The sequence below is a fragment of the Carlito syrichta genome, unplaced genomic scaffold (genome assembly GCF_000164805.1).
Source record: "Carlito syrichta isolate Samal-C Ts95f unplaced genomic scaffold, Tarsius_syrichta-2.0.1 Scaffold301536, whole genome shotgun sequence".
NCBI classification, from domain to species: Eukaryota; Metazoa; Chordata; class Mammalia; order Primates; family Tarsiidae; genus Carlito; species Carlito syrichta.
Window position 1 is genome coordinate 230,088 of NW_007245632.1, and position 13,208 is coordinate 243,295.

Genomic DNA, 13,208 nt, shown 5'->3' on the forward strand with positions numbered 1-13,208 from the left:
CACGGCCGGACGGCCCCCCCGCAGCCCGGCTCGCCTGCGCAGTCTCAGCCGTGCCGTCGTCGCGGCGCGCAGACCTTTGAGGACGGGCGTGGGCCTTGCTTGCGCGGCGGCGGCGGCCTAACGCGCCGCGGGCGAGAGTTCTCGTCCACGCCCAGGGGCTGTGAGACCCGCCGCCCGGCCCGAGAGCAACGCAGAGCTGACGGGCGCCGCGCCGCGCCGCCCCGGTGTCTCGCGTGGGTCTGGGAAGGCCGGCCGCTGTCCTGGGCCTCCCCCGCTGCTCGGAGCCCGTGGGCGCGGCCCCTCCCGGGGCTCCAGCCGATACCTTGGAGCCTAACGCTTTCTCTGTTTTCAGAATTAAGTCCAGGTCGAAGTCTGAAAGGGCAGAAATGATCAAAAGCTGCGAACACTTTCAGGCCTCTGGCTGGTGATCAAATTAATTGGATTGTATTCCCCCGACAGAAATGGAGAGTGGACTTGTTCTTCCAAACTGATCGCGAGTTTATTACGTGGCAGTGGTTTCGCTTTCGAAAGTTTTGTGTTTCCTTGAACGTTGTCAAGGTTGAGTCTGTCCATAATTTTGTTAACTAGTCGAATCTTCCTGTTAGGGTGTTTCTTACTGACTTGTACGTATTATTCAAAAGTAGCACCCGCTATCCACATTTCTTTGAATCTTAAATTATTTATGTTTTCTTTGTTATAACTTTGTATTCTATCTTAATGTTAAGAGTAAGCCTGTCGTTTCCTTCCCACCTTTCATCAGAAAATGATCCACATGTTGGTTCCTTTCAGGTGATTTTGCTTAATTTAAATGGTACATTTGAATTTGGGTGAGATTTGCTGTTACGTTAAATTGTAAATTCACTTTGAGAAAAGCTACACTTAGTCTTACTATATTCGGTCTTTCTATCTAGGAACCTAGTAAGTGTTTCCTCTTGTTTGTTTTGTGTTAAATTTTATTAAAGTCATAGTTTTTTCCCATATAGGTGTACATTTCTCATTAACGCTATTGCTAGGTGGTGTAGCTTGTGATCTCTGTTTCAAATTTGTTTTTTCCTTGGTTGTTAATTATTCGTAAAGATTTTTTATATTCATTTGTTTATACTTGTTTTAAAACTTGTATTGGTTTGCTTTTATATTCCATCTTTATAATAATGTACTGTGTTTCAGTTTCATTTTTATTAAGTTATCTAGTTCTTTGAAAATAATTTTGCATAATAATTGCTTATGTCTTAAACTTGAATCATTCATAAATTATCCAGAATTTCACTATTAAGTAGTAGCTGTTAGATAGAATAATGTCATGTTATGCTATGGAGGAATCCTTTTAGTCTTGATTTGCAAAGCATTGAATTTTGTTTCATTTCTTGAGAGTAAATTAGAATGTTGAATTTTGTCAATTTCCTTTATGGTTTAGATTATCTTGAACTTTGGACTTATTTGAACAATTTACATGACATAGATTTCTTAATAATAAACTACTCTTACATTTCCTTGGGATTTACCCTATTAGGAATCTTTTCCCCTTATTAGACAGTCGTTTTTAAAAAATTATATATGTTTTTACGTTTATTTTTAAGAGACTGTATATCACTTATTAAATTTACTTGTCTGAGTTTATTCTGCCTGCCTTACACGTCCTGAAATTAATAAGAAATTTAAATATAGCAAGAAATTGGATGTAGTGGAAAGGAATACTTGTCCTTGGCCAATTTTTGCTCCTGCTGTGTGTACCTAAAACACTTCTCAGAGCTTTGATTCACAAAACTTTTAAGACAGGTTGGAGGTAGTTGCTTAAATGTTTAATAATGGAAGCTCCAAGCCGGGCTTGGTGGCTCAGCCTGTCATCCCGCGCTTTGGGAAGCTGAGGTGAGTGGATTGCCTGAGCCCGCGGGTTCGAGACCCGCCTGGGCAGCGAGACCTCATCTCTACAAGAAATCAAAAAATCAGCCGGGCGTCGTGGCGCATGCCTGTAATTCTGGCTACTCGGAAGGCTGAGGCAGAAGGATCGCCGGAGCCCAGCAGGTCGAGGCTGCGGTGGCCGGGAGCGGCCACTGCACTGCAGTCTGGGCGACAGAGTGAGAATCCAACTCAAAAGAAAAACAGAAGCTCCATAATCTACTCTTTCTATACTTCTGAAAAGCTGATCTAGGAGTAATATGTTTCTGAGAGTTCCTTTCTCTTCTAGTCTTGATTAGTACAGTGTGTATATTATATGATGCATCTCATCATTCGTAAGTTTCTAACGTATATTTTTACATTTTAAAATGGACTACCAAAGACTGTGGGGAACACTAGCAATACCTTGGGTCTTACTATATCGATTTAATGATTAAAAGGAGACTGTCCCTTTATCAATTTGATATATCTTTTTCAGTTTGGTATATCGTCATCTGAAACTGCATGAAAAGTAGCTGATTTGTCTGGTAAAAACCAGTACATTTTCTCAGAGCTGTAATGTTATTCTTTCTCTTAAATTAAGGTAAAAATGGCCTTTAAACGACTCCCTATATGAGCTAATCCACCTTAGGAAGTCATATTATTGCTTTGTTTATATTATTTGCCATTTTATTGCTAATTATAAAATATGAAAACAGCTTTTAAATAACTAAATAGGTATATGTGATTAAGTAATTATTTGGATACAAATTTTATGTTTCAGAGCTTATTCATTTTGATCTAATTAGGAGCAGTGCTTTTTGAAGTTGTGTATTTTTAGGCACTACAGGATTGACTGATTAGTGAAGGATTTGTGGGCAGATTACGAAATGAAATACACAGATCTCTAAAGTAAAAATAAGCCCAATAAGTCTACAAAAAATTAAAGGTAGTAAGGAATGCATATTTGTTTATTAAAGCTTCTTTTAAGAGAGTAACTGAGATAGGAAAGAAAACAAAAACTCAAATATATGTTCTTTCTTAATGAGCAACAGAAAATCACATGTTCTAACTAACTTTTTAATGAATTTTATCTTTTGTTAAAAAACCCTTCCTTATTGTATTTTGTTCACTTTCTTGGCTTAAGAAGTACCACGTGTCTTTAGCAATTCACCTCTTATAATCCCTTGGGGTCACCATCCTGCATATCATTGATGATTGCACCGTACCATGTCAGCAAGTGGGCTAACACAGATAATCCCCTGGATATAATGTAGAAAAATCTGTTTGGTATTTCTTATTTGCTGTTTTTTTTCTTCCTGTTATACAAGCAGGATTACAGAAAACTATTTCATTTTTCATTGTTTTGTGACACAGGGCCTTTTGAAATGTAAAATTAGATGAGTGTAAAACAGGATATGAAGGCCTAGGGATACCATTTGTTCAGAATCAGATTTATAAACGTGTATGTCCAGTCTTTCCCTCTCATATTGCAGATGTTACTACTTGAATTGAAAACTTCTCCCTTCCCGTGTGTTATCTTTTTTTAATTTTTTTTTGAGTCCGAGTCTCACTCCGTCACCCATCCTGGAGTGCAGGGGCAGGCACATGGCCACCTCAGCCTCAACCTGCCAGGCTCCAGCAATCCTTCCGCTTCAGCCTTCCAAGTAGCCAGGCTAGTTTTTTATTTTTATTTTTATTTTTATTTTTTTTATCGTAGAGACAAGGGCTTGCCAAGTTGCCCGCGCTGCTCTCGAATCCCTGGGGTTAGGCAATCCTCTCGCCTCGGTCTCCCAAAGTGCTGGGATGACAGTCTTGAGCCACCAAGCCTGACCTCTGTGTGTTATCTTATCTTGCCAGGTACTTGTCCTTTAACATCTGTCCAAATGAAGACATTTCAGGTTGTCTCCAAGTAGATGATTCCGTTTATGTTTGTATACTACTTCTGTGCCTCTCTTTTGGTAGAAATACATATCTTGCTTTGTGGAATAATTATTTGTGTCCTTTACCTCACCCTTACTCGTTAAAATCTGTAAAGATAGAGAAATGTGTGCCTGACTTTGTGTCCTTTGAGAGTTTGGCCCAGTGTCTTGCCTAGAAATTCAGCAAATATACTGTCTTGTAAGTTTATAATAAAAACAACTTTGTGGTATAGTGTTTCCTGATCTTAGTTTTTGGCAGTTTGTTGGGATATAACTCACATGCCATACAAGCCATCATTGTCTAATGTGTATGATGTAGTGGTATTTAGTATATTAACAGGTGCATGCAGTCGTCACCTGTCAAATTTAGAACATGTCCATTGCTTCAGAAAGAAACCACGTACTCTTAAGCTATCACCCTCCCACTCCAGTCATTCCTCTCCCATGCCTTTCCCCAGCCGTAAGCAACTGTTTCTCTACTTTCTACCTCTATGGGGTTTTCCTGTTCTAGGCTTTTGTATGAATGGAGTCATATAATATATGGATTTTTGTGATGACTTCTTTTGCTGGCATAATGTTTTTAAGGTTCATTGTTTTTGTAGAAATGTATCTGTATTTCATAATTTTTATTGCTGAATAATATTCCATGACATGGTTATACCACATTTTATTTTCTTGTCAGTTAATGGGCATTTGGAATATTCCTACCTTTAGCCTATTATAAGTAATGCTGCTGTAAGCATTCATGTATAAGTAGGCATATTTTAATTTCTTTTGTTTATTTACTTAGGAGTGGTGTTACTGGGCCATATTGTAATTTCATAGTTAATTGCTGAAGAACTTATTATTTGAAATTTTAATCCTCTTTACATGACAGGTGGAGGAATTCAGGATCAGAGAAGTGAATTGACTTATTAAGTCACTCAGGTAGTAAGGACTTGCATTAAAACCACTTGGATTCTGATATTAGTTTTCTATTTTACTTTACCAATACCCTTTCCGTGACAAAGGCAAATAAAATAAAGCCAGAAGAGTTGTGGAAAACAGTGTCTTTGAATCATAAAACTTTATCATTTAGAAATCATACATATTTTGGCTTAATCAAGTATCCATAAGTATTTTTTTAATCAGACTTTTTGGACTTAATATTCTATGGGATTCTTTGAAGATTGTTTTTTTTTAATCTAGATAAAAGTAAGAACAATTTGCTTCTGATAAGATAATTATGTGTATCTTAATGTTGCATCTTAATGTCCTTTGGCATAAGCTTAAGTATGGTTGAAGGCGAAATTTTCCAGGAAGGCTGTGGTACATTTTGATAGGTTTTGTGCAAGTGAGTTCCCTTTCTAACAAGCCTAAAAAGCTATTTAAGTATTTTAAAGTGTAATTAGTTCTATACTATACAAGGATTAGTGGTTTACCATAAAACAAAGTTTTTTTTCATTTCTTTAAAAACCCATTTCATAACTATTGATAATATTTTTTCCAATGAATGTAAAGAGAACTCAACTGATTGGTTTTGAAAATATGGTATATTTTTGAGACTAACAAAAGATAATTTTGTAATTCCTTGCAAATTACATGTGCATTTACCCTGTGACCCAGCAATATCACTTATAGAGCTCTATCCCAGGAATACACTGGAAAAACGTGAAATACACATGCACAAACATATTTTTATTGCACCTGTTCATAGTATCAAAGGCTAGAAACAATGCAAATACCTAGGGATAAGGGCTTGGCTGAATAAATTGTGGTTTACCTACAGTGAAGTACTATGCAGTTGTGAAAAGGATCTTTAGAGTGAGAGAGGAAGGAAGGTGGGACCCATAGAAGAGATACATCAGCCACTCAAAGCTGTGAAGTGTTGATGGGTCTAGTTCATTTACTCTTCTCTCTCCTTGTATGTATGTTTGTGAATTTTCATAGTTAAAACTGTTAGAGAAAAAAATACATCATATTTGTTTGGACACATACTATTTCCTTTGTCCTGTTAGAATTCTATATTGTCAGCTGATTTGCAGATCACTTTCTTTTATAAAAATAGAGAAATGATTTATTCAAGGATGAAAACTATGGCTCAGCACTCTTCCAAGAAAAGGGTGTTTTGGAATTCTGCTATTGCATGTAGAGTTCTGAAATATTTGCAAATATAATGACAGCAAATATACTTTCTGCCAAGAAAAGAGGGTCATATGTTTAAAAACATCTTTCCTTTAATGTAAGCTCTTTGAGAGAGCAGGGGCAAAATTTCTTTTGTTCACTTGAAAATGTGTACTAGTACCTGGTGTATATTAGGCACTCGATAAAGAACTAGTAACATCTGTATCTTTTTTATAGCATAACATTTTGGTAGCACTTTATACTTTCAAAGTGCTTTCAGTCATAGTCTCATTTTACCTCCTCACACTTTCCCGTGTGATATAACAGATAGGTATAGTCTTCATTTAATGGAAATAATGCAGCGTACAGAAAACAGTGCTTGAATGTATATAAATACTAGAAAATTGCAAGTGCACTGCAAACTATATACAATAATGAACTGATTACAGATTCCGGAGTGACATTCTTTTAGCTAATATAGATGATGGACAGAAGCTCTGTGACCCCTCATCTTTGTCTACTTTCCAGTCACCCCTGAAACTGACAATTGAATGGGAGCTGTTTTCTCTGGCTATGGGGATTATTTGTACTTATTTTCACCCTTTAATGGTTTTTCCTTCTTCATCCATACAGAGACTCTAATTTCCATTAACACAGCATAGCCATAAATTGATCGGCATTAATAGCTGTAGCCAGGAACGGGGGGGGGGGGGGAAAGGAAGGGGAAGAGAGAATATCCTGGCAGCAGTGTAATAGGAAATTAAAAATAATTCTGCTAGTCAGCTAGTCAGAGAACTATTGACTGCTTCAAGCTGCCTAGTCAAGTGCATGCAGGGGATAGTTCCTCTTCCATCCAGTAGAGCCATATTTCATGGATTTCTTTGGGGGGGAGGAGGGTGGGTAGAGGTTTGATGATGTACTCTGCATGGCAGTCTAACCTCCAGGATGAAACCTGGGAGAAGAATCATATTGATGCCAAGTGAACGGTAAAGTTCGGACCAGGGATAATCCAGTATAGTCTGCCTATTGACAAGTGTTGAGCATTGATAGATATATTCTAACTCAAAATTGATTTAAACCTGTAGGCTCTCTGGAGAGATTTGGAGCATAATACAAGGGCAGCATTATTGTTGTAAAGGAAAATCTTATACCTGAGAACAGAATTATAATGAAAAGAAAAAACTAGTTGGACATATAATTGACATTATCAATAATAAAATAGGAAATATTATCAGAAGCTGTGATGAAAAGATATGTCTATAAGTGACTGAAATTAAGAGATTAATAGTTTTTATCAGTGATAATGTCTGGAAAACAAAAATTCGGTACCATCTGACATAGGCTGAATTGTGCCCCTTCCCCAAATTCATGTGTGAAGTCCTAAGTCCAGTACTTCAGAATGTAACTATTTGAAGATAGGGCATTAAAGAAGTAATTAAGTGATTATGAGGTCATTAGGTTGGACCCTAATCCAGTATGACTAGTGGTTTTTATCTAAAGAGGAAATTTGGACACAGACATATGCTGAGGGAAACCTATCTACAAGCCAAGCAGAAAGGCCTCACAAGAAGCCAAAACTACTAGCAGCTTGATCTTAAACTCCTCCAGAATAATGAGAAAATGCTTGTTGGTTAAGCCACCCCGTTTGTGTTTCTTCGTTATATCAGTCCTCTCTCCTGGCTTCTGGTAGCCTTAGGTGTTTCTGAGTTTATAGTTGCGTTTGTCTAATCCTCCTTCCTCACATGGCGTTCTCCATGGGTGTCTTTTGTCTTCTTTCTGTGTGTCTGTCTGTGTCTTTTTTATAAAGACATCAGTCATATAGGATTAGGGCTCACCCCAATGGCCTCACTTTAATTTGATTCCCTTTATAAAGACCCTGTCAAAATAAGGTCACATTCTGAGGTACTGGGGATTTGACTTATCCTTTCTGGGGCCAGCAGGTAGCTCACTTTAACCCATAACACTGACGTACCAAAATGTTAGTAATATTTATAATTTCCGTGCCATTGCTATTATTCTTAAACTTTTTCTGTTTTCCACCATAGGCATTTATTGCTTTTATAATCTGAACAAATGTTATTCAAAAAATAAGTTAAAGAGGGAAAGAATCCTTTTTTATAAAAGTCTCATTTTTGAAATATTCCCTACATTAGTTTCTAGTTTTTATGTTACATAGTTCTGTTTGGTTTAAATTGTTTTCTGATTCAGCAAGAGTCCATTTGCATTAATGTAACATTTAGCAATCTGTCATCTGCATAATTATACATCTGTGATTGTAGGTAGGATAGAAAAACACTCCCATCTCTGAATTAAAATAGTCTCTTAGCATTTGTTATCTGTAGAGAGCAGATTGGGTTATGAGTAAGAGGAGAACAATGTGAATAGAGAAGACATTGAGCAGTGGGTCCGTAAGTGGTCGAAGTGCTCCCGGTTGCCCTGAGTCCTGAATCCCAAGTTGTCTCACACGTTAAACTTATGGGAAAAATGTTCTTCTTAGGCTTTAATGAAGAATGTCTTTCTGTTTTGATTAACTACTGTGTTCTTCATTCTTTGTGTGTTATTGGTTTCTGCTTTTTTAAAAGTCAAGTGTGGTTTTATAAGCTTTTTAATGACCTGACTAATTAACTATCTTTTTTTTTGTTTGTTTTTTTTTAGATTTGTCTGCCATGGTTAACTCAGTGTTTTTGGAATTACTTAGACTGGATAGAGATCTGCCATTATATTGCTTCTTGTGTTTTCCTTGGTCCTGATTATCAAGTGTATATCTGTATAGCTATATTCAAGCATCTACAACAGGACATTCTACAGCACACTCAGACTCAAGATCTACAAGTTTTCCTAAAAGTAAGTATGTTTTTTTTTGAGTTGGAGTCTCACTCTGTCACACAGGCTGGAATGCAGTGGCCGCTCCCAGCCACCACAGCCTCAACCCGCTGGGCTCCGGTGATCTTTCCGCCTCAGCCTTCTGAGTAGCCGGAATTACAGGCACGCGCTACCATACCTGGCTGATTTTTTGATTTATTGTAGAGATGAGGTCTCACCAAGTTGCCCAGGCAGGTCTCGAACCCGCGGGCTCAGGCAATCCACTCACCTCAGCCTCCCAAAGCGCGGAAAGCGCGGGATTACAGGCTGAGCCACTGAGCCTGGCTAGTATGTTTATATGTAGAAAAAAATGTTGAGTTCATAGCTAACTTTGATTACTTAATAGCAGATACTTTTCTAGATACTCATCCAATTCTAAAAACAACCCTGAGAGGCAGATACCATTATCGTCCCCATTTTAGAAGTAAGAAAACTGAGTCACAGAGTTAAATAAATTGTCGAAAACTATACAGCTAGAGTAGAACTGGGATATAAAATTACATTGTCTGTTTTTAAAACTTTGCTCTTAACCAGTATGCTATTCCAAAAATAATTTTTAAAAATATTCCTGCTTTATTTATGCAGTAAAAATTTAAATATTTTGAGTTGGGGTCTCACTCTGTTGACCAGGCTGGAGTGCAGTAACTGACTGTAGCCTCAAACACCTCTGCTCAAGTGATCCTCTCACCTCAACCTTTCTAGTAGCTGGGACTAGAGGCGCACAAGCACGCTCGGCTAATTTTTTGATTTTTTTTTTTTTTGTAGAGACAAGCTCTCACTTTGTTGCCCAGGCTGGTCTCGAACTCCTGGTCTCAAGCTATCCTCCTGCCTTGGCCTCCCATAGTGCTAGGATTATAGGCATGAGCCACCATGTCTGGCAGAACTTTAATTTGTTGGTACAGAAGTTTTGATACTTATAAAAAACATTTCATGTAATTTTCTATACCTTCAGTTTTCTAAATTTCCATTTTGTAGTGGACTTTCATAAAATATTATCATAGCACTCTTCAAAAGTCATTAGTATATATGTTAATATTTTAAGACATTTTAATATTTTAAGATTACTTTCTCAGTCACAATAGTGTACTTTTGAAGCTGTGGGCTTTAAGAAGTGCGTAAGGTATAACTGCATCCCAGTGTGCAATTCTCAGTGAAATGTAACTATTTGAGCGAAATTGAAAGTCTTTCTTTGAATTTTAAATATGTTTTCTTACCTCCTCTAACCTTGTCATCCTACAGACACACATACATGAATACACTAAAACCAACATTTATCATTTGTTGAGTTTTCACTAGGTCGACAGATAGTTTATTTGTAAATTAATTTTTCATCATTAAATACTTGCCCAGAGCTATTTTTATCTTATAATTTATTTTTTAAATTTTAATGCCATTGATCGTTTTAGATTGCCAAACTGTCAGCCACTTTTATTTCATGAGTACTGAATTCAAAATGTTTTAAACTTTCTGCATGCATAACTAGAATTATAATCTTAGAAACATTTCTTGTTAAAGAAGTATGCTAAGACAACAATTGCACATGTAGAAGGAAAACTAAGCAAACGGGAATTATGTTGAATGCAAAGTGTGGGTGCATTTTCAGTAAGGGACATTTTCATCAACTGGGGTGATCAGTTATAGGAACTTTAGTGTGAATTTTCCTATACTCTTGTATCTATCTGAATATCCCTCCAACCCTAACCCATAATCTATGACCTCTTATCTCATCTTAGTTTCTGTTTGTTTTTATCACTATCTGAAATTATTTTGTGTGTTTTATCCGTTTTTCCCCCAGTATAATGTGTAAGCTCCCCAGAGACTGTGACTTGATCTACCTAGTTTATGGATATATTTTCAACAATATGTTGAAAAATACCAGGCTTATATCAGTGCTCAATAATATTTGTTGACAGGATAAGTAAATAATGTACTGAACTTGGTTTTATTCATTTTGAATAACAAACATTAAGTTCTTAAATTCTTCCAATGCTTACCATTTACTTTCCTTCCCATCAGAAGGGTGTCTCTACATTTTCTTCATCTTTAAATCTGATCACTGTTGATGATTATTGCAGATACATCTCTATCTTGACTACTGCCTGCCGGGAAAAAGCATAATAAAGTTTGCAAATGGGAATCTCTTTAAATGTGTCCCAAGCCATTCTCCATTGTGCTCGGCATAATGCTCTCTATTAAGAGCTAAAGGATCTTAAAGGGGAGGGGAGAAGATTAGCTTTATTACCTAAGTCTCAGTTAACTTTCCAGAATTTGAGCTGAGTTGGTTTAAATCGAGACTAAGGGCATGTTGGCAAGGAATTAATGTTAGCCTGTGTCCTAGAGCTAGCTGTACTTTTTACTTCTGCTATTCTCACTCATCTGAAATATTGGGGGTGGAAAAACTGTGTTTTTGAGAGTTATCATGACTTTACTTTTTTTTTTTCAGTGGTTTTATATCTGACCCTCCTGTTCTCTTTTTTTGGTTTTGGTTTTTCTTGTAATTTAATTTTTTTTTAATTTTAGATTCAGGTGGTACACATGCAGGTTTTTTTACATGGGCATATTGCGTAGTGGGGAGACTTGGGCTTCTGTTGAGCCTGTCACCCAGGTGGTGAACATGGTACCCAGTAGGTAGTTTTTCAGACCTTTCCCCCATCCCACCTTTCAGAATCCCCAGCGTCTGTTGTTCTTCTCTTTATGACCATATGTACCCAGTGTTTAGCTCTTAGTTTCTGAGTTAATTTGCTTAGGATAATGGTCCCCATCGGCATCCATGTTGCTGCAGAAAGATGTTATTTCATTCATTTTTATGGCTGCATGGTGTATGTGTACCGTATTTTCCTTATCCAGTCCATCACCAATGAGCACCTAGGCTGGTTCTATTGTGGCAGGAAGGCGGCTGGTGGCAGTTAAAGATATTTCCTTTTGAAAGTCAAGCAGCAAGCTCTAAAGACCCGCCAGGCCGGTTTTGTTTTAAAAAAAATGCCAAATGGCCAGAGACTGATGGCTCTTATTGAACAACAGAAAGAGTAAGTAATTCACAACTGCTCTCCTTATCAGTTTACAGCTCCTGCTTGCCCTGCATTTCCTGGAGACCATTTGTTCTTTGAAAGATCTGATTTTTCTGAACACAACCTTGTAAATTCCAAAGAAAATGTGTAATCTCTCAACACATGACCCCCTCCCTTACCTAAACAAAGGTATAAGACCCCTCTTCTCCCGTTCTGGGGGCACTCAACCTGGAGGCGTTAGCCCATCGAGCCCGCCGGCGTAATAAAGTTGCCACTTCCCATAATAGTCTTGGTGTCACGACCTCTCAATCTTCCTGCTACACCATGACTTTGCTACCGTGAATAGTGCTGTAATGAACACAGGAGTGCAAGTATCTTTTTGGTAGAATGATTTATGTTCCTTTAAGTATATATTCAGTAATGAAATTGTTGAATCAGTCATAGTTTTATTTTTAGCCCTTTGAGAAATCTCCAGACTGCTGTCCACAGGGGCTAAACCGTTTCCAATTCTACCCACAGTGCGTAAACAATCCCTTCTCCACAACCTCACCAACTTTTTTTTTCACCTTTTTAATAAAAATCATTTTGACTGGTGTGAGATGGTATTTCATTGTGGTTTGTATTTGCATTTTTCTCATGGATAATGATATTGAGCACTTTTACATATGCTTGTTGGCCACTTTTATGTCTTCTTTTGAGAAGTGTAGGTTTGTGTCTTTTGCTCACTTTTTAATGGGGTTATTTGTTTTTTTTTCTTGCCAGTTTGTTTAAGTTCCTTCTAGATTTTGAATATTAGTCATTTGTTGGATGCGCAGTTTGCAGATACTTTTTTCCCATTCTAAGGTTATTTGCTCTGTTGATAGTTTCTTTTTGCTGTGCAGAAGTTTTTTAGTTTAATTAGATCCCAATTATCAGGTTTTGCTGTGTTTACTTTAGAGGACTTATTCATAAGTTTTTTTGCCTACACTGTGTTCAGAAGTGAGTTTCCTAGGTTTTCTTCTAGGATTTTTATACTCTGAAGTCTTCCATTTAAGAATTTAATGCATTTTGAGTTAATTCTTGTATATGGTGAGAGATAGAAGTCCAGATTCATTCTTCTGCATGTGGTCAGCCAGTTTTCCCAGCACCATTTATTGAATCAGGTGTCCTTTCCTCGTTGTTTATTTTTGTTGGCTTTGTTAAGATCAGTTGGTTGTAGGTGACCAGCTTTATTTCTGGGTTTCCTGTTCTGTTCCATTGGTCTGTATTTCTATTTTTGTACTAGATCATGCTGTTTTGGTTACTGTAGCCTTGGAGTAAAATTTGAAGTCTAGTAGTGCGATGCCCCCAGCGTTGTTCTTTTTGCTTAGGATTGCTTTGTCTATTGGGCTCTTATAGTTCTAAATGAATTTTAGAATTGTTTTCTTCTGATGCTGTGAAAGATGACACTGGTAATTTG

The 13,208-nt window shown here is 37.3% G+C and overlaps 1 protein-coding gene across 1 annotated transcript in view; it reads left to right on the top strand.

The window, feature by feature from the left end:
- The window catches only part of TBC1D32 (TBC1 domain family member 32), a 246,584-nt gene that overhangs the window by 223,381 nt on the left and 9,995 nt on the right, over positions 1-13,208 (top strand). The window contains exon 30 of the mRNA XM_021710784.1: positions 8,556-8,744. Within this exon, the coding sequence (XP_021566459.1) occupies positions 8,556-8,744 (189 nt within the window). The remainder of the gene's footprint in view (positions 1-8,555; positions 8,745-13,208) is intronic.